We start from the raw sequence: 21,781 nt of genomic DNA, 5'->3' as shown, positions 1-21,781 counted from the left end.
ATTAATCTGATCTATCATCACAAATCAATTACAAGTCTGAGACACATTCTTACAGTCATAAATATCGAGACATAATCTGAATATACAGCATCTGGACACAAGACAGAAGGCCTGAATACGGCTATTATTGATATTGATTGAGTAAATTGATGACTAGAAGTCTGATTGATCACTTTGCGGAATGGTGACGTGGAAATAAGAGAACAGTAAACGGGGGCTCAGAGTGCCCTTCTTAGAAAAGGCTCCATAATTCCCAGCTATAGATACCCCTGTACACGTACATGCAAATGCACCAAGAAGTACGAGCGCTCTGACCTCTAAAGTGTTGCTTTGTGCTGTTAATGTAGATATACTGAGTCACAGCCCCAGGCCAAGCCATCAAAATCAGATGCATTGAGCCCAGAATCACGACACACTTCTCAGCTTTATGCAGTGAATTCCATCACCACCACCACCACCTCCTCCTCCTCCTCCTCCACTCACATCGATGTGGCTCGTAGCCTCCTCCCACGTCTCATGATGCTCTCTCACACGTTGTGTGGGTACATCTGTGCAGCTCTACGGGGTGGCTGGTTTGTGTGTCGGCGTGCTAAAAACACACAAAGGGATATTCCGCAGTCCTGTCGAACACGATTTCCTCCTCCACTGATGATGATCCCACTGCTGGCAAACATCGACACACCGGCGACAAACAAGTGAATAATGCTGCAATTTACAGCCCACGGCGGCGAGACGACCTGTTAGTCTTAGTACAAATACACATATATGATATAAGACATTAGACATTAGTGCAAGACGATAAAACAGGAATCCGTCACAATCTATAGTGTTAGAGACGGAAAAATAATAATAGGCCTATTCTCCTTACAATACTCCTTCAGTTTAGTTTTTAAGTTTGTAAAAGCTATCCTTCTAAAATATTTGATTTACATATAATGTTTTTTGTAGTGATATTATCAAACATGTCATGAAAAAATGAGACATGCAGAAAAGTAGGTCTTCAGGTAAGAAAAACAGCTGTGATTGTGCATACATTTGGTAACAAGTCTTGCACTTCAGATCCTCTACGTGACGTAGACGAAGTTTATCTGCAGGAAGTGTGTCCTAATATGGCTCGAGCAGGACGAGATTCCCCCCAAAGTTAGCGCATTGATATGCGAGACCACGTTCAGCCCATCCTGCAGCACCCACGCTCACTATCAAACCGGGGAAGCCATGAATTCCCTGCTGCTGTTATGATACTCCAGAAGGCAGGGGCCTGTGTTTCTATGAGAGGATGCTTAAATTAAAAAAAAAACCGAATCAATACATTAGATAACAAGCTAAATAAATGTAATTTCTGCTTTTGTTTGAATACAGGAGACTCCTCGCCATCCACACCATAACACATATCTTCATGTATGTTGTTTGCATACAGGCACGGTCCTGTAAGACTTAGAAATGGGCTATTAGATCACATGTGTGAATCCCATAATGTACAGTTTTAATAAATAATAAATGGTGACAGAGAGGCGTTTATTCAGGCAGCTGTTTGTGCTGATGTTGCATTAGATTAAATTAATTATTATGTACATACTACAGGTACATTAATAAACTCCCAATGCAATAATACCAATATGTAATATATATGTAGCCGGGTTTGGGGTGTGGAACACAACATGGCAATTATGTCACATTTTGAGCAACATCGCTTCTTGCCCACCCATTGAGGTGGATAGTTTTCAGATTATTGTCGCTCTGCAGGAAGTCTTCCCATGAGTCATCCTGATGCGTTTCAGCACCGTGGAGAGCGCCAGCTCTGTCCCCACAGCTCGGCACCTCTGAGCCCTGCCCAACACGAAACAATATCCTTTCATTCAACCAGGCCCCTGGGTCTTATTGAGAAAATGTGTGCGTGTGTGTGTGTTTGTGTGTGTGTGGGGGGGGGGCTCATTATTTACAAGAAATGAGAGCGAGAGTGAACCGCAGTGGGAGGGGCGACAGAGATGCCGCATTTTTCTGAATGAAATTACCCTATCTACCTCCCCTCCCTACTTCCCCCGCATTCACAACGCCGGCACCTCATTGGTTGAGCCTCCCAGTCGCTGACGTCAGGCATGCTCTCTTGTGGATGAGTCCGCGAGCAATAAGCGCTCCGGATAGAGTGAAGAAGAACAGATGCAAGCGACGCCGAATGAGAGTTTGGCGCAACTTTGATGAAGACCGGAGCACGGAGCGGTGTCACACACAGGGACTGTCCTCCTTATTTAAACCGGTACATCACTACGGACAGCGTCACCCCTTCTCCATTATTTGGCTTGGATCTTATAAGAGGAGACAACGAATCTGTTTAATCGGAATCGTGTTAATAAGGTAAGATGAATAATCCATTATATGCATGTATACGTGTCTGTGCGATGCGTGCATGTGCATGCGATTTTGGGGGACATCCTCTGTTATGCAATGAACCTGCAATTGTATTATACAACAGGGTCCTCCGCACCAGGAGGTGGGATATACCTCCTCACTCTGAGACGTGAGAGGGAGGAGGATGAAAGACTCCTGGTGCCCCCAAAACCCTCCTCCTGTATGAGCAAAAGAAAAATTATCTTAAAATAACAGTAACGCATTACAGTTGTGTATTTCCTTTCAGTAAGCATCCAGCACAACTTGACATGTACTAAAAAACAAGCAGATAACATACCAGAGAGCACAAGCATCGCAACCTTGTAACAGGCGAATTGCTGAAATAGCCTAATTGTAGCCTAATGAACAGCACAGGCGAGATATGAGGCACTGCATGGTACATGTAGAATCTGTCCGAAGTTCAGACAGTAGCGTCCCTGTAGTTAAACATAATGTTTGGACATTAGCAAGAGGGAAACCTTAGATTGTAGCTCACTTACTTAATCTGGAAGTGAGTTTACAGATTTAACCAGCCACACCATAAATAATATTAACGATGGTTGGATGCTCCTGAAAACCAAGGGTGGACAGCGAAATGACTCAGAGTGACGTCCCAAAAAAAAAAGCTATAGGCTATTAATGAAAGTTTAATCAATGATAGCCTAAATATGCATTGTTGCTTATCTGTCGCGTTGCAGTATGCCTACATAGTGATTGAATATGATTTGTGTGACTTCCCGCAAGAATACAGATGGTGACGTCACTGACATTTCAGGATCCAGCAGGATTAGGCTACTATATAAAATGTATTTGTGGTCATTTAAAAAATGTGAACATGTTTATGGGCTGAAGAAAAATCAATTATCTGACAGGTGCAATTTCAAAATGGGTAATTTTATATTTTATATATATTTTACAGCCTAGAATGGTGCTTGTAATGTGTATTTTATAGGCTTATTTCTTGTTTGTGTTGGGTAAGTGGATGTTTTTTATTGCACTGTAAAGGCTAGGTTTTTTTGTTTGTTTTTTAAATTAAAGCTCACCACAGGATGGGTTTGGACTGTGATTTACTTGTAAATACAATGGTATGTGGTTTATATATCTGACCCAATACTTACTAAATAAATAAATACATCTATTTTTATTTCGACTATAATAAAAAAACAATACAGGACAATATAACATTACAAATGACAGGAGCAAGAGAGCGCAGGGCATGACAATCACAAATACCACTTAATGCACTCACAATGATAATGTATTTTTATGTAGCTCAACTGCTTTAGTTTACAAGAGAATAACATCTTAAGTTCCTCATCACCACATTAAGTCTTCTTCTGCTCTGCCAAATCCCAAAACTGGCCTCTAGCAGCTCCACAGGCTGAAACCACAGCTGGTCAAGGAAAGGCTGGACAGATGGAGATGCTAATGACCCATTAGTGCTAATGTCAACATGTTTCTCCTTTTTTCTCTCGCTTAGGTTTTTTTGTTTGACTGCTGATCAGCCATGATCCTGAACACCTCTGACCTGGGCTGGGATGAGTCCTCAGGTGCAGACACCATCTTCCCTCTAGACCAACTGGATAGTTCACCTCCGTATGAAGTTACGCCCCTCACAGTGTGGGGCGTTGCACTGTGTGTTTCAGGAACTGTCATTGCCACTGAAAATGCAATAGTTGTCACCACCATCTTGGCCACCCCGTCTTTCCGCGCCCCTGTTTTCCTGCTGCTGGCAAGCCTCGGACTGGCTGATCTCCTGGCAGGTGTTGCTTTGGTCCTGCACTTCCTCTTCCTGTTCTGCGTAGAGCCCAGCGATTGGTCAGAATTGCTGACCTCAGGACTGCTGGTGACATCACTGACTGCCTCACTCTGTAGCCTGATGGGTGTTGCTTTGGACCGATACCTGTCTTTAAGCCACGCCCTCACCTATGGTTCGAGCCAATCACGTCGCAGAGCCGCCATCCTCCTGCTGCTGGTCTGGTTGGGTGCATGTGTCATTGGGGCGGGACCTGCAATGGGATGGCACTGTCTGGGAGAGCCAAACTCCTGTTCTGTAGCACGACCTCTGACCCGGACATATCTATCGCTGCTATGTGGTGGCTTCCTGGTAGTTGTCATGGTAACCCTGCAATTGTATGCTGGGATCTGCCGTGTAGCAAGGCGGCATGCCCACGCCATCGCTACCCAGAGGCACTTCCTCCCTGCCAACCAATCATACGCAAGCAAACACAGCAGTGGGAGAGGCTTCTCTCAGTTGATCCTGGTCCTCAGTGTGTTTGTGGGCTGCTGGATGCCTTTCTCCCTCTGGGGGATGCTGGGAGATGCGTCCAGTCCTCCTCTGTACACCTATGCCACCTTGGTTCCGGCGGCAGGCGGCTCGCTGCTGAACCCAATACTCTACAGTCTGAGAAACAAAGACATTCGCAAGGTGCTGCTCCAGGCCTGCTGCCCCAACAGATGCACACACAACACACACATACACTACCCTGTTGATGTGTAGACCGCTAAACCTCGCCAGACTCAAGCCACCACACAACCTATGCCAGACATATCACTGTTTGTGTGCCAAGATACACACATAGCTGCACTGACTATCATCCAGATCCAGAACATGAAGTCTCTCTCTCTCTCTCTCTCTCTCACACACACACACACACACACACACACACACACAGAGATGAAGTCCTTCTGCAAATCAGAATGTCCTGAACTGTCCTGGCTGGCAGCCATCTTGGGACTAAAGACTAAATGTACTGTCTTGTATGTACTTTGTGCCTCATCCTCAGTCAATTGTAGGTCCACAGACTGACACAATCACAGGGATGCTATATGTATCCCCACTCATAAAAGGTGGATTTAATGACCATCCGCACTTTAAGATGAGAGGAAGGGACGGGTTTTAAATAAATAAATAAATTATTATTAATTAATTAATAATAAGCCTATCACAGTGCAATGACATATGTGATCCAAAGCCCAATTTTATTTACTTGAATGTCTAGAAAACACAGTGTTCTAGATCTTTGAGATTCTATTTTGCACATGCTGTTAAGGCACTTTGAAAGGTACTGACCATATGTTCGTGTTCCACAGCATTTTTGAAATGAATGAATATTTTATACAGATGAATAATAAAAATGCTTTTTTCTAAGTGGTGATGTCAGCACTCTTCTCTTTACTGCTGCCTAGGCTTTTAGTGTGTTTGTCTCTATCTCTCCCTTTAACTCAAATAGGCACAGACTGCTGCTCTCTATTCCTCTATCCTAAATTATTTGGTGGCTAAAGCAATCTTCAATATTATTACCAACACTTTGCACCGACTGCGTCCTTTCAAAACCTACAAAGCAGCCTTGGTATAAGGATATAATGATTACGCAAGAGGCTTTTCACTCCTACTCATTTTCTGAACTTTTATCCAGTCAATTCATTTTCACACTCCCTACACAGTCAGCACCGGGACAGGTCTCCAGCTCTGACATGAAAAGGATGAGTCATGGATAAAGCATGAGGAGTGTTATGCCAAGGCTTGACAGTCTTGTTATTCAACACATCACAGCATACACACTATTCATTCTCACAGAAAAGAAACCTAAACAATCACTGTAATTCACTCTTATCTTTATTGAAATAACTATAATTATTTGGAAATTTAAGGCAGGAGAAGCAGAACTTTGGCTAAGCATGCTGTGTGATTGTGCTTTAACACAGGCATATTTAAAATATATAGGCACTTGAAAAATATCAGTCAGTTCTACGTTTGACTCATCAATGGCAGCTGTTAATATTTTTGGAAGAAGCTGATCAGTGACCAGTGTGGATAACCAAAATAAACCTGCACTGATACTGAAATGCAGTATAAAAAAGGCACTTGCCAGGCAGCAGGATAAGGCAAAAGGCTGCCTGATTCTACACAGAGGACAGTGATTAAAGCATCAGAGCCTAGTTCATCCCCAGAAAAGGTCAAAATAAAAACTGCGCGAAGAAATACGTAACACAGCTGAAACACAGTACAAAATTAATCATGATATTTGTGTTAAATGTCTGCATATGTTCAGTATGGTGATCTTATCAAACACCCCAGGTGTCTGCCATGAGCCAAAACCACCCCTATCGCACTGAATAATTCATTTATAAGCTCATCCACAAGTCAATTGTTCCCATGACAACCACAGAAAAAAAGAAGACTGAATACAAAAGTGAGGGGAGTAAAAGTGATTTAAAAACTGTGCTTTAAAGGGATACAAAGGGATTGAATTAATTATATTTAGTAGATGTGATTTAATATGTAAAATAAACTTTACATCTATATCATATCATCTATAAATGAGCGAGAATGTTTTGACGTCAACATCTTGTGTTTTTCTACTACATACAAATACTGTGCATGGAAGAGGTGTGTACTCCATCTCTATTATCCTTTGCCATAATATACTAAAGCAGATAAAATCAGACATTTGGCCAGCAGCAAAGGGCATCTGATTCTAATAGACACTAAGATAAAGATGGAGGTGATGTGTTTACGCACAGACTCAGCAGAGAGACGTTCATCACATCACACAACACTCTCACATCAATAACAGCGCAGTGTCATCCAATGAAGACAATGGCAAATCGGGACACAACCAGGCACACTCACGCTCTTTCTCAATCTTTGGACTTTTGCACCTCTGATCTGAATAATTTTGGATAAATAGAAATAAATGGGTTGAGGAATGTGATTTGTAATAGGTCACTTGAACATACTATGTGCGCATACACTCAAAATCTGACAGACAGATAACATGGACCCTTGCAGCGCTGGTACTTAAGAATGTAATCTGAATGGAAATACACTGATGTTGTTTACGGCTGAGGAAAGACACAAAGGTTGTAGTGAAGGTGAAAAGGGATGACTATCACTCGGACCACTGGTCATCGTCAAACTCTGAAGAGTCATCCTCGCTGTCGCTGCACTCCACAGCGATACGACGGGACAGGATGGCGGCCACATCGTTGCCAATGTGATCTCTCTTCTCCTGCTCGCGCTGTGCCTCCACCTTACGCAGATTGAAACCTAAAAGGGAGTTAGTGAGTACAGTTACAGTGAGTGTATGTGCCTGACAACATCTGCATAATACTTTGCAAGCAGCATTCTGTCACTGTAGTCATAGACACACTGTCAAAAATCAATATACAAAGGTGTTTTAAGCAATGCAATCTGTTCAGTGAAAGGTCTTCTAATCATTGATTACTAACTATGCTACATCTTGTGGTAACCAGTGGTGGACGATTCAGCTCAGTTCCCTTATATTTAGGTAATAGTAGCACCAGGAAAGGAACAGTTCCGCATTGAGAATTTTATTTTAGGCAAAATTAATTAATTATCATTAGCAAAATGTACTTAAAGTACCCTGTGGAGATTTTGGCCAATAGTAGCGCTATGGAGTTGTTTTTATGTGTTTGAATGTCATAGACACTTACGCACACGCAGCAATGTTGAAAGTTTCACGCTATTCCACTAATCAACAGCTGGCGGCAGTAATGCGCCAAGGAACATAGTATGTCCGCTTTGCAAATGTTTTATGAGAAAGGAAAAGCATTGAAGTTTGTGAGGACTCAATTCGCATTGTACTTTATATGCTCATTAGATGTTTTCAAAACCGTAATCTGAAAAGTATCACAAACAGAGTGACACAACATATTTGCCTCTGAAATATAGTGGAATAGAAGTATAGTACATTAAGTACCTCAGAAGTGTACATAAGTGTATATAGATTGTTGTTGAGTATTTTACTTGTTTCACTAGTTTAAATTTTTGATTCAGCCAATCAGCTGTGAGGAGGTAGTGTCTTACCTTGTCGGATGGCTTGCAGCAGGTCACTGCGAGCGTCATCAGCGGGCTCCGGCTGAGGTTTGGGAGCAGAGCTGGGTGCCCCACCACCACCAGAGGGAGGAGGGGGAGCAGAGTGGTTAAAGGATGAGGGGGGAGGACCAGGGGGAGGTGGAGGAGGAGGAGGAGGTGGTGGAGCACCACCTGCAGGCATAGGTGGTGGAGGAGGAGGAGAAACAGCAGACATGGCAGGTGGAGGAGGGGGAGCAGGTGGGGAGGGATAGGCGCTGGAAGAGGAGGAGAGTGGAGGAGGAGGAGAAGGTGGGGTGTCAAAGCCAGGGGGAGGTGGGGGAACCCCAAAGCCAGAGGGTGGAGGAGGGGGAGGAGGTGCAGGGGGAGGGGCTAGGTTGGGGCGAGAGTTGGGTGGGGAAGAGGTCATGGGGGAGCAGGAGGTGGGTGGGTTGGACTCAGCACGCTGACACGCTTCTGGGCTGGTGCTCCATATTGTCCGTCATTATACCTGCAAGTGACAGCGTGGAAGTTAGAGATAAGGATAAGTTAACAAAACGGACCCTTCATTTGCCTCCATCAGCCTTCAATTTCTCTGCAGCTGCAATCTCAGCAGTTCATGTTCATTAAAGAATCACAGTCTGAAAGTAAACGGTAGGTTTATAATCTATTTTTGCTACTGCTGAATCCTATAATCTTGAGAGGATGTTTAGGATTGCATTACAGCTGTTCATGTTCATGTATAGCTGTACAATCAGCACTATGTTGGCAGTGTGTGTGGGCTTATATGTAAGATGCTACTTACGCCATGTCTGGAGGTGGAGGAGGAAGGAAGTCATCAGGGCCAGGCGTAGAGAGAGGGGAGCTCGGATCATAAGCGTAGGAGCCGGTACTCTGCTCAAGGCCTTCAGAATTGAAGCCGTCTCCAGACCCAATACTGCCATTCAGACCCTCAGAAGAATTCCTTAAAACAAATGTAAGACATCACTATTAGCCCTAAAATACAGTACTTCTTCTCTGAAACCTGGACATGGCCTTTAGAAATAACACCTAGCATCTACAGACCTAATTAGCAGTTGTGGGTCATGTAGTGTTTGCTTATTTGTTTATGAGAAATGACTGTGAAAAGATTTAACAGGAAGTATCACAAATGTATTTAAAGCAGCAGACACAAATAGTAGCATTGACTGGTTCACAAGGCTATCAAAAGTGCAGTCACTTACACAGCAGTAAGAGATTGGCTTGTCCTTCAGTTTAACAGCCTGACAGAAAAACTTTTTTTCCCCTCATCAGGCCTGGCTTATGATTGAGTTACATACACAGATTAAGCACCACAGCTCATACAGCAATACACAATATTTCACTTGTATGGGTCTGTTGATCAAAAAATTACTTTTTACTTTAGCAATGTGACAAAAATGTAATTAAAGTATTTGTAAGTAAGTATTTTCTGTTGTTGTTTTTATGTGCCTTTTATTTTATTGTTTCTTTAATGTTTCTATTAATTTAATAAAAAAAACAATACACTGAGCACAGAATCAATTCTACCAATGTGACTCTAATTTGCTCTTTTAATGAATCAGAGATTTTTTAGATACTTATTTTTACATGTTTATGCCTATTTTACATGTTTACCATGATCATTATACATCATATGCAATGATATAAAGATAATCAACCCTAAGGCCTGGTGTGACTCACACCTTTGTTTACTGCAATTTGCCAATGACAGCCGGCGCTACACCCAACCCCCAAGAACATTTTCAGACAGGACATACCACCCATATCACTGTGTACAGATTGGTTGATAAGACGGGAGAATTTACCACGCGAGTGCCCATTCTGCACTTTAATTGCGTTAACTAGAGAGAGAAATAATGAATTCATCAAGTAATTTTCTTTTAATTTACATATTGCTAAAATGCATTCCAAAGCCTCTTGGGCCTCCGGATGACCACAACTCTGCACCAATACATATTCTGCAACGTGCAGAGACTTCCACCTCATTCCATTAAATCTCTCAACTTACATCAAGTCATTTTTTGGCATCACAAACTCCTCCCCCATCTTACGGCGTTCCCATTCCTCCTTCCTGGTCTTGATTTTTCGTGGATTGAGCGTCCGTTGATTCAGATGGTCTTTCTTCTCCTTCTACTCAGAAAGGAAACAGCAAAAAAGAGTCATGGGGGGTTGGATCCAACTGCTTTCATTTGAGGTAACCAGTGTTGTCCACTTGTTTCAAATCAGTGACTGATGATGAACTCATGTTACTTGTTTTGTGTGTATAAGCGTGTTTATGTGTCTCACTCTGTGCTTGCGTCTCTCCTTCATGATGTCCTTGGTATCCTGCAGCATCTTCTCCTTCCACAGGTCAAAGAAGTAGGAGGGATCAGTGTAAAACTTCAGGGCCTCCTTCCCATCGTCCCTGTAGAAAACCATTTACAAACATTATTACATTATCAGTTACACTTTATGTTTTATGTTATTTATGTGTGGACACAAGATAACTTAAAGTGTCTGCCTTGTGTGTCAATATATTAACACTTCCCTTTTTAGCCAGAACCATATTCTGTAAGGATCTGGGACAAGCTTACACTCTCACTCTGCTTATCATTGATGCCACTTCTGCAGTTACTGATTACACCGCTACCACCCCAGTCTCCTTCTGTTCTGGTTTCTAATTAATCATACTTCTGATGACATGTTATGCCGTGTATAATTCATATTCAAGATCTCACTGATATGCGTCAGCTGGGTTGTGACACATATGGTTATTGTTTTCCCCAAATAATTTCTTCAGTGCTGCTTTGATTCAATTGAGGAGTATACTTACAAGCATAGCCATTTACATTTAATATCAATGATCCAGTCCCGTTTGCCATTAAAGTGTGTCTGAGTTTAGTGTGATTTGTCATATATTTGCTTTTTAGACCAGAAAAAAACAGGTAAGTGTTGATTACAAAAACTGTCAACAAAGCAAAACCTGCCTGGACATAAGTGGGTCAAAATAAGTTTCTCTTTCATACGTGGACACAATAATAAACACTAGCAAAGAGTACTGCATCAGCAAGTTTAAGGGATATAGCAAAGGTGGGCTACATGCCTCCTGAGCAACAGGATAAACATTCCAGCAAATATTTTGACATTTTTGTGATATTGATTATCATAAAAATTGTAATTCTATTTTTATTTTTTACAGCTTTCATTGGGCACTTAACCTCATTAAGACAAACGCAGCTACTATTTGAGACCTGCTCCTTCTGGAGGTTTGAAACCATATGCATTACAGAGGTGGGTTTAAATAATGTATAGTCATGACAAAAACATAGCATTCATGTGTGTGTTTCCATGTCTGCACATGTGCATGCATGTGTTTTCTTAACATTCCTTGCATGTTATGCTCCGGTGAATGAATATGAGCCATGGATGTGTATCTGTGCGTCTGCTGAGCCCTACCGGTATTGGCTGAGGTTATTGAGTGGTGGGGGCGGATTACAGGTCATGTAGGTGTCCTGTACAGGCATTGGCAGAGACGGCCTGGTGAACAGCTGCTGGTCCTGGGTCACATTGCTATGGAAGGCCTTACGGGTAGTGATGGCCTGCAGAGAGACTGAGAGAAAAACAGACAGATGAAACTACAAGAATGTTATTGAATATTTATTGCGCTCAAGGGGAAGAGGTTATTTTATTAGGAAAGTAATTTTAATTTTCAATTTTAATTGGAGTCGGTGTAAAAGCGGTTTTAAATATTAATGAAATTATATTTAGCCGGATTCAAGCTAATGTACTACTCTGATACTAACATAAGTAGTAATAGTAACAGTAACATGAGTACTTACCCTCCTCTTCTTTGGGGTCCAGCTGGGTGACTTTAACCTGCAGACGATCCACTTTTTCTCCCAGTGTATTTACTCTGATTGCAAATTCTCCAGCCTGGACAAACAACTCCCCGAACACATCCTCTGCATATTTGCCTACACACACACACACACACACACACACACACATGCGCACACACACACACACACACACACACACACAGGTTTATGATTAAAGTATGTCTCACACATGCACAATAAACGCATATTCACAACTACATTAAAACAAAACTTAATGAATAAACACACGTCATACACATTTTCCACATGTCATTAACCATTCACACCACATTTGAATGATATTTAATTTAGTAAATCATAAGCAGACACTCACTGAGGCTGCCGAGCTGGCGGATGATGTTGGCCAGGGTGATATTGGTGACACATTCCAACTCACTGCGGATGTTGGAAGGAATGGTCTGGCGACACACGTGCCGCGGCTCTATATTCCTCGTAACCAGAGGCATGGTGGGGTGTTGTGGGTAGGGGGGCCCAACCCTGATGTGGAAGAGGAGGTGGGTCATTTGAGTCAAAGACATACAAACATAAAGGGACTAAAAGACAGCACTGAGATGTATTCCCATGTATTACATACAGATGTGATACTAATAAGTCTAGTGCTTAAATTAGTCTAGTGGCAAATAATTAATCAACAACCCTTTTGATAATGAATAGATCATTTTTAGTAATCTGTGTAGCAGAAAATGCCAAATGCTGGTCCCGGTTTCTGAAATGTGAGGATATGATGCGTATTTGTTTTATATCACTATAAATTGAATCTCTTTGGATTTTGGACTGTTGGTCAGCCAAAACAAGAAAAAAAGACATCACCTTGGGTTCTGGGAAATTATGATGGGTATTTTTGTTACTGGTTTATTGCTTTTTGTAGTTACTTCCATCCCTAAATGTATCACATGCTCATGTGACACCCAGAGACGCATGTATAAATAAACACTGGGCCAGTAGCTGGACTAAAGCAGAAGCAAAACTAAAGCCTTGTTTCACTCAGCAAACATCCAGATGATGTGAAACCAGAAAATTCAACATAAAGAGAGAAAAAATGGTGGAATACTGGTTTGGTCAGTGTGTGACAATTTGAACTCCCCACACAAAGCAGTAACTCTACAGTGCCATATGGAATCCGTTCAGAAAATGACAACTCTAGGCTAACCATAGGCGCTCAGAGATTTGCAGAGCCTGCACACTCTCCCTGCTACTAAGACAGGCAGAATTTAGCTTACTGTAAGTATACCCTGCAGTGCTTCCTATTCCTCATTTTGGTTGCCTAATTACAAGTTTTTTATGTTAATGTTAGGGCTTCAGAGAATGGTGAGCTCATGATACAAATGTTATTGGGCAGACTGAAGTGTCTGCACTTTTCCTTGGGTTGACAGACACATTGTTTCTGCGTATTTTCAAGCCGAGCATACTGTAACTCAGGTTACAAACTGTCAGGTTTATCAATTTCTTCATGGAAAGTCGAACATGTTACAGCTGTTTCCAGTTGAAGCTCAGATCAGCACTGTGTGGTTAGTTTTATGTTCGGCAGCCCAGTCAACCGCTCTCTGTCAAATTGACAAACTGAAATTATAAATGTTTTACTAATAAGTTTAATATATTGGATAAACTTTGACCTAGATAAGTAACTACAAGAGAATAAACCAGTCGCATACACTCTTACGCCCACGGCATTAGCTAAAATGGGCTAAAATGTAACTTCGGATCTCGGCCTTGTCAGAGCAGGAAGTGGCTTGTAGACGTCTCTTATCTCGAAGGAACAGCCAAACAAAAGCAGGTTTACATCCTTGATAAACTTGTGAAAACAATACTGACTAAACATACTTTACTTACCGTCAAAATTGGCAACTGTAGGCTCTCTCTATGCTGTTTGGTTGTTGTCCTGTCTCAAGATTTCCACAAGAAATGTTGAGCGGTACAGTACACTGACGAGCTGAACAGATCACAAAAGTCCCGGGATTGGGAACTTCCGATTGGTCGAGAGACTGACTTCCTCAAAGCTGATTGGCTACTGTGCCTGTCGCCTGTTTTTGCTGAGAACAGGATGTGGAAATTTCAACGTAAAAAGCGCAACTCCGCCCTGACTAGTGGCAAACATATGTCCGTAATTTGCGTAACGGAGGGTGGAGGTAGAAGCACATTCCAACGTGCGCTTCAGCGAGTTGGAACGCGTCCGAGGAATGACTGGCATTGGCTTTATGAAGTGGAGCTCACTGTGGAGAAAAGCACTTATGAAGATAAATAACTGTCCCGCGAGCCTCGCCGGGTGATAAGTGCATCCTTCACCTCAACTCAGCCCGTGCAAACTGGAAGTACACAGGGTTTATGGGAGGAAAGGTAAGCACTCTCCAGTAAATAATTTATCCCAGTATAGTAACGTGTGGTAAATGGTAGTATTGAGACAACCTTGTTTGTTTGAATGTTACAAAAACATAGCAATTATAGCCTTGTCTTGCGGTACAGTGCCTGCATATTAGGGTTATTTTGTGGGAATAAACAGTTAAGCCACTGTTGCAGCCACTATTTTGCTTTATGGATTAAGTCCAAATATGTTGAAAGGAAAACACAAACACTGTGTTTGAATTACTACTCTTAAAACTTATTAGAAATACATACACTTAAGATCAGCTTATCACATAAATCACAATTATATTCATATGCTTGCATCTATAATACAGCCCCCTCTGTGATATATATCCATCTTTGTTTTCTTCTCCTATAAGACATTATAAACTTCTATATCAAGTCATGAGTTGAAACTGTACACCTCTGTATACACTATATCAAGGATGATTTGGCTCGGTTTGCCTGCGGGTGCAAGGGTATCTACAGTGGAAATGGGATAATTAATTAGCTCATCTACCGCCTTTCATTCAACATAAATCTAACACCCGTTTTTAATCATTTACATATCTAAGAAAGTGTAGAACATTGTGTCTGCCAAATGTCAATGTAATAGATAATCAAAATCTGAAACATCTAACCCATCTTCTTTACAACCTGTTGTTACCAGGGATGATCAGGGTTCTCCAAGGTCAGACAAAGTAGCAGTCGAGGATTTCTGGTTTTATATGGTATTTTATTGTGGTATTAATGCATGTTTATAACATGGTTTCATTATTTTCTTCTTTGTTATACAGTACACAGTAGAGTGCAAAAATGCTTCAGTAGAATGGACACATTTTTATATATTTCACAGTAGGCACTATTAAGTCTCAATATAATTTAAGCTTCTCTTCAATGTAAAGAATTATTGCACATAAAAGCATATGTACACAAATACATTAAATAATCTGTTGAATCTACGTTCAAACTACTGCTGGATCAAATTAATGTGAAAGGGGTTGCACTGTATGATATAATAATATGATAGGATATTGATAAAATCGCAGGTCTATGATTCAACTTTTTAAAAAAAAGAAAAGAAATGCAAATGTGTTGGTACCTGCCAGACAGCTGTTTGTGTTTAGGACTAATTAGGACACAATCCAGCAGTAGCTGAATTTACATATATCTGCTGTTTTTTATGTTGCAAGTGAGACAAAATAAAATGTGTAAATCTAATTATTATATTATTTCGCTGTTGCCCAGTTAAATCAGCAAGCCTTCCTTCTGCTCCATATTAGGTCAAATTAGCCAGTATTATGTACATGAGACAACAGTATTTCCCTCTGATGGTGGAGTCCTAAAAAGGCAGATCCTTTCATCTCCCCTAGAGGGCGGTGTCATGTTAAGAACTGTGTGTGCCTGACATGATGGGGGAAAAGTTCATTATAAGAAAAGCGAAAACTATTTTAAGTTTAACCTTCTTCTTGTTTGAGGCCATCCACAATGTCTGGTCATGTGTGTACACCTGTGTCCATTTATGTGTGTCAATGTCAGTGCCTTGTGTTGACCCAACTGAGTGTGTAGGAGCTGTGAGCATTTGCTACTGTCTGTTTTAGGACACTGTGACCCTCTCCTGCAGAGCTGTGGACCAGCTTGAGTCCAGAACCTTGGAGACCCTGTAGGACGCTGAACCAATAGCGGAGCACTTCCTCAGCGGTTCCACCCACCTCAAACCCTGCCCATTGCAGGTGCACTGTGGCAACCAGATGATGGACACTCTGCAGAGTTCCTGACTCAATCCAGTTCTGGAAAACTCGCCACTCAGCACTGAGTAGGTCAGCATATAGGAAGTGAACCTAAAGAGAATAGAGAATCAATATTGTAGGACTACACAATAATGATCATATATTCACAGTACAAATACAAAATACAATGTGTTTTACAAATTACTTTTAAAATTTCCAAATCAGAATCAGAAAAAAGTACTATTTTGCTCTTATAATGAAAGTTAATTGAGATAGCCATCCTAAAAATATCAGGCTTCAGCTGTTGTTATTGCAAGAGAAAGGTTTGGTGGAATTGACAAGAATTGTAAAAGTTTTGTCCATATTCAGTACAATTGTACTGTTTGTATTTTTTCATGTTGTGCAGCATTACTGAAAATCAAATTAAAATCATTATTGAATATTTATATGTCTATAGACCACTTCTTATAATGTCAACCAACACATACTCAAACTGTAGGTATGTAGTTCCCTCTTGTGGCTGCAGGATGTAACTGGGCCAGTGTGTGAGTCACTCACTTAAATTGTTGCCATGGCAGCCAGGGATGGCGCAGAGCCCTGTTGCTATGGGAACGTACTAGTAAGAGAGCTTTCTGGGTATATTGGGTCGAAAAGACTCTAAGGTATGTTTGTTTGGCACTGTTTCTCCAAATTTCTGTGTGTGTGTTTGTGTGTGTGTGTGTGTGTATGTGTGTGTGTATGTGTGTGTGTGCATGCATGTGTGTGTGTGTGTCTTACTGTGTGATGTCCCAGAGCTGCCATGATGTCTGCCAGTGTTTGAGAAACAGCACCCAGGTTGCCTCTTGTCTTGTGCTTGCGCTTTCTTGGAGCTCGCCACTCCAGCCATAGCTTGTGCTGGCTGACCACGCCTCCATCACCATGGTTACTAGCCAAACTGTTGCCAAGGTGAAGACCAGATGCATTGGAGTTGCTGGGATCAAAACTGTGGACTTCACACCCCAGCCCTGACACGGTCTTTAGAAAGTCTGCATCTTCCCCATCCATACTAGAGAGACAAAGACAAATACAAAACGATAGACAGAGAGACGGGGGAGCACAGAGGTGGTTTGATGATTATTGCATGCATGATTAAATATGCATTGCATTGTTTATTCCAACTCTGCCAGTGAATGCATAAGCATCACAGCACATGCACAGACACATGCACATAGCATACAAACATATGGGCACACCTAAAGGAGTATGCAACACACGGTCTATCTGCAGCAGAAAGGAGCCAGTCCTCAGCACACAGCAGCCAGTGGGGTGACTCTGCAGGGGGCTGTGATGCCTGAGCCTGACCTGGAGACAAAACCCTGGAGCAGTTCAGCTGGGGATGGACAGGAGAAAAGGAGTCACATGAGATGGGTTGGTTAGAGGTCTGAGAACAGTCTTACACAGAATTAGCATGCAACTAAGAAGAGAGGAAGTTAAATAAGAAGAAGTTGAAAGCTTGTCTGAAATGCATGAGAACATTTCTTACAGTCATGTCTACATGTCTCCCAAGTAGCTTTAAGTAAAGCAAATAATTTTCTGGTAAAATTGACTCTTAAATGTAAGATTCAGCTGATGATAATCATTTAACTTGAGTAACTTTGAGAGTCATCTTAATTTGTGGCAGGTATTGAATAATTACACAACAAAATCAACACAATATACTTGGTTTAATCATTTCCATCCCAGTTACCCAGCACTCTGTGTTACATAAGTCTTAACTCTTGTATGGGAGTTTCTAGTCTGGAACTGAAAGTCCTCACTAGCTCCAGATTTAGCAGAATTCTGCTGCCAGGATACTGACAGCGCCTGACTGATCATATTACTGCTATGTTAACCCCCACACTGGAAGTCTGCAGTTGTAGAAGTGAAGAAGTTTAAAAAGTTAACTTTTTACTGATTACTCCAAAGGCTTGGCAAGATCTAACTCCTGGCTGCAGTATCTGTAGGTCCCTTATGAGCTGGAGTGTAGCTTGAGACCTTCAGAGAGGGCCCAAAATAATAGACCAGTGGTTTCCAACCAGAGGGTCGGGACCCCACCAAAGGGGTCACAAGATAAATCTGAGGAGTCACAAGATGATCACTAAGACAGAAAGGAAGAATTAAAACCATTTATGCAATTCAAAATATTTTCTCTCTCTGACTTTTCTCTAATTTTAGTTTTTTTCTCATGAAATACTGGATAGTTAATCAAATGAATCAATATGAAAAGGGATATTTTGGTGAAATTGCTCACAGCTCACTGTCATACGCAACCTGTGATGAGGCGTCAAAGGCAGACATCACTTTTTTAAAGGGTCACAAGCCACTAAGATTAGAGACCACAGGCTATATATGTAATACAGTATACCTAATTCCTTTATAACTTTACATTATATTTCATTGTCATTTCTCTCTGCTTACCTGTATTACTGATTAGCAGTTTAGTATAGTATAGTAAAAAACAGAATGTAACAATTTCACACGGTTAAAATGTGTCATATAGAGTATATACAAATTAGAAATGTCCAAATTGTGTTAGGTAGTGTTTATGATATTAGGGGCATTTAAAGTGCATTTCACACATTGATGCACTTTTCACACCTTTTCTTTTTATGTGAATGACAACTCTTTGGAGGTAATGTGTTTTTATTTGACAGCACTACTCTGAAGCCTACCTGTGGCCTGGTGATATATGTGATGATACGATTGAGTTCTGCTGTGAAGGATGGTTTGTCTGCCGCCCACGTCTGCACCTCCAATGTTCTGGGTCCCATCTGGGAACATGCACACATATATATCAATATATTGTTACTACAGTGCAAGGAATACCAACAGAGTCATGGGAATTTTGAAGGGGTCTGAATAATCCATAGGAATGAGTGCGAGTGTGCACCCCCTCCCCCTGGTATTAGTGCTGAGGAGGCAGGTCACAGGCTCTGACCTCTGTCCTGCTGATAACATATTTGCCTGAGGCACTGTAACATACAAACACACACACAAAGCCCCCCACCCAACTCAGACTCAACCCTATGGTCACCATGGCAACCACAGTGTGTGTGTGTGTGTGTGTGTGTGTGTGTGTGTGTGTGTGTGTGTGTGGGGGGTTGAGGTACAGAGAGGACAGATGCACCCACACACAAACACAGATGAAGGTTGAAGCTCTATGCAACTGGGCAAAGAGAGAAGGATAGAACAGCTGTCACCTCTCTCTGATCTGGGGTCAGTGCTGTGCTCCCTCCCTGCCCTCACCTGTTCCATTATGTCTGTAATAATTCACAGAGTTGTGCACAAACTGACCTAGCATAATGAATAAACTGGATGACGAAACCACAGTAGCAGGGTATGTTTATTTTTTATCTCTAAGCTGAGCATGTACAGTACTGAATGACATTATGCCTTCATCTATCTCCTACTTACTCTGTTCAAATTCAGTACATTGTAAATTATGTTTAATTGGCGTTAAGGTAAGCAATATGACATAAAATTAACTGGGGGATGAGTAAATAGGCACCTATTGTTTTTTCACCTAATAGGCTATTCAGTATTGTAAGTGAAGATGAAAAATTGCCATTTTTCCCAAAAAGTCTATAGCAATAATGCAAATATTCAGAAACATTTCAATTACACTTTTATCTCTAGTACTATTATATTTACCTGGCGCGAGTGCATCTCGTTCTCATCCTCAAACGCTTGTGCCCCCTCCCTCCTTTCCCCATCTTCCACCTCTACCTCCTCCTCCTCTTCCTGCTCCAGCCCCGGGCTCCGGGATGGGGATTCCCGTTGGCGTGAGTTCCTCTCCGGTTCGATGCTAATAACGGAAAAGGCAACCGCGCCCTCCTGCTCCTCCACCCCCACCCTTGCGGCTCGAGGTAACCGTGCCCCGACGACGAGGAGCTGGAGTACGAGGAGAAGCGGAGGAATTAAAAGAAGTAACGTTAGTATTCCTGAGCGCAGGGGGAGACCACCGCGGCCCCACCACCACACACTGGTCCGCATACCTTCTCCGTGGCGGCACCGGGGAACATCTCCTAAGTGGTGCCCTGTGATTCAACTTTTTTCTGTAGGGCAGTGAGGAAAGTCCCAGCTGAGAACACCCCTCCTCCTCTTTCCTCCCCGACCTCCTCCTCCTTCTTCTTACCCCAGGGGAAAGCTGTGATGACGAAGCGCATTCCTCGGTCAACGGGGCCTTAGTGAAACACCGTTTATTTTAAACTAGCCCATAACTAGCTAACTCAGTTTACAGTTTACAATTAACGTAAATGCTGGTTAAAAATGCCCTTTACTCCGTCATATATGTTAAAGAAAGGCTTCAAGTGTTGTTAAGCTAAATGTTAAAACTTGTATGTAACTTGTAAAACTACCATACAGTTAAGCTAATGATTTTATAGTTGACGCTAAAGAGGAAAGCTATCCTTCCGCCAAACTGTGAGAACGGTTGCTAATGTTGTTGCTAGGCGACGCACAAGAAGCTCTCGCCAGTATGACTGTACTAGTATCACTAATAATTATTATTTTATTATTATCACTAATATTTGAATACGTTGTGGCAAATATTTATAATCAAGTAGGCTACTTTAAGTACAGTTTTGAGGTATAGGATGCTTTACTTGAATAGCCTACTTACATTTTATACTGTTTTTTCCCTCTGCTCCTCTACAAGTCAGAGGGAAATACTGTACTTTTTACTTCACTACATTTTTTGACAGCTAGACCTACAAGTAACTTAGGACATTAACATTTCACATACTAAACCTATGATTAGTTTATAAAATATGATATGATGTTATATTATATAACCCAACAGTGCATAAAGTTGTTAAAATTAGCTCCCTATTGATCAGCTACATTCAAATGCTGCTTACATGTTAATGGATCAGTAGGCCTAATCAAACAATGTAATATATATAAAACTGACAGGGGGCATTCTGCAGAGAGTATGGGTTTCAGTTGAGCACAGAAAATAATCATTTGTATTTAAATGAAATGCTGTTATTTTGTATATAGTACAAAAGAAGTCTGAAAGAGAGCTGTTGCTCTGCACCCTCTTCTGTCATGTAGTCTTGTTGACAGTGCTTGTCCCCTTCCACCATACAGTGGAATGTCACAGCAAACACATTTCCTCCGGCCATGTCTGAGTCTATTTAGTCAGCCTGTTGACAAACTGTACACAATATGCAGCCAGTAAACTCCCCCCATCTGCTTTCTTTCTCTCTCACTCCCTCTGTCTGTCTGGCACGCACACGCATACACACAAGCTGCAGATGTACAATATTTGCTCTATTATAGCAAGTTTCCCTGTGAGGACATGAAATGAGCATGGGGTCCCTTCCTGTCAGCTCTCTGGTACCAGGAGCCTTTACGCTGTGCTTCAATACATTTCCTTATTTGGAAGATGAATTTTTTGAAACAGTACATTTTTCTGCATTTTGTTTCAGGGGCTTTAAAACCTCTCCGCTACTCTTCTGATTTCCTCAGTCTGGGTTCTTTATTCCTGCCCCACACACACACACACAAATCCATTCCTCTCCTCCCCTCCCTTTTACTCCCTGTCGAATTGTGTCCTTGACTGAACTCTCTTGCTCACAGTCCCAGAC

General features: G+C 41.7%; 3 protein-coding genes across 4 annotated transcripts; 1 reads left to right on the top strand and 2 right to left on the bottom strand.

Annotated features, from left to right (window-relative positions):
* Positions 1 to 2,086: 2,086 nt before the first annotated feature.
* gpr186 (G protein-coupled receptor 186) lies at positions 2,087 to 5,536 on the top strand. The gene is made up of 2 exons (XM_044172567.1): positions 2,087 to 2,352; positions 3,866 to 5,536. The coding sequence occupies exon 2, from the start codon at positions 3,893 to 3,895 to the stop codon at positions 4,883 to 4,885; it is 993 nt and encodes a 330-aa protein (XP_044028502.1). The 5' UTR covers positions 2,087 to 2,352; positions 3,866 to 3,892; the 3' UTR covers positions 4,886 to 5,536.
* Positions 5,537 to 5,986: 450 nt separating this feature from the next.
* Positions 5,987 to 14,100, bottom strand: wasf2 (WASP family member 2). The gene is given in 10 exon segments (XM_044172564.1): positions 5,987 to 7,438; positions 8,219 to 8,632; positions 8,635 to 8,714; positions 9,009 to 9,167; positions 10,233 to 10,354; positions 10,511 to 10,628; positions 11,660 to 11,813; positions 12,043 to 12,177; positions 12,416 to 12,579; positions 13,933 to 14,100. Coding segments are annotated over 9 exon segments (1,473 nt in total). The 5' UTR covers positions 12,549 to 12,579; positions 13,933 to 14,100; the 3' UTR covers positions 5,987 to 7,280.
* Positions 14,101 to 15,157: 1,057 nt separating this feature from the next.
* On the bottom strand, positions 15,158 to 20,677 carry LOC122864851 (methyltransferase-like protein 24). 2 transcript variants are annotated; one of them, XM_044172566.1, is made up of 6 exons: positions 20,186 to 20,673; positions 19,842 to 20,081; positions 18,863 to 18,961; positions 17,405 to 17,541; positions 16,950 to 17,217; positions 15,158 to 16,283 (listed from the first exon to the last, which is right to left on the bottom strand). In XM_044172566.1, exons 1-6 carry the CDS (start codon positions 20,210 to 20,212, stop codon positions 15,978 to 15,980), a joined length of 1,077 nt encoding a protein of 358 aa, XP_044028501.1. In that variant the 5' UTR covers positions 20,213 to 20,673; the 3' UTR covers positions 15,158 to 15,977. The 2 variants fall into 2 exon arrangements, with proteins under 2 accessions (XP_044028501.1, XP_044028500.1); XM_044172565.1 differs by having other exon boundaries at positions 19,842 to 20,677.
* Positions 20,678 to 21,781: the final 1,104 nt, after the last annotated feature.

This window comes from Siniperca chuatsi, linkage group LG17 (genome assembly GCF_020085105.1).
Source record: "Siniperca chuatsi isolate FFG_IHB_CAS linkage group LG17, ASM2008510v1, whole genome shotgun sequence".
Classification (NCBI taxonomy): domain Eukaryota; kingdom Metazoa; phylum Chordata; class Actinopteri; order Centrarchiformes; family Sinipercidae; genus Siniperca; species Siniperca chuatsi.
Note: the sequence above shows the minus strand (reverse complement) of the source record. Positions and strands in the feature narration are given on the sequence as shown.

Bases quoted from the DNA above. Each gene is read 5' to 3' on its own strand.
- gpr186 (XM_044172567.1), top strand. From the start codon at position 3,893: ATGATCCTGAACACCTCTGACCTGGGCTGGGATGAGTCCTCAGGTGCA.
- LOC122864851 (XM_044172565.1), bottom strand. From the start codon at position 20,183: ATGCGGACCAGTGTGTGGTGGTGGGGCCGCGGTGGTCTCCCCCTGCGC. The intron at 18,962-19,841 runs GTAAATATAATA...GCATGTTCCCAG, and splicing joins ACGAGATGCACTCGCGCCAG to ATGGGACCCAGAACATTGGA. The intron at 17,542-18,862 runs GTAGGCTTCAGA...GTCCATCCCCAG, and splicing joins CATATATCACCAGGCCACAG to CTGAACTGCTCCAGGGTTTT.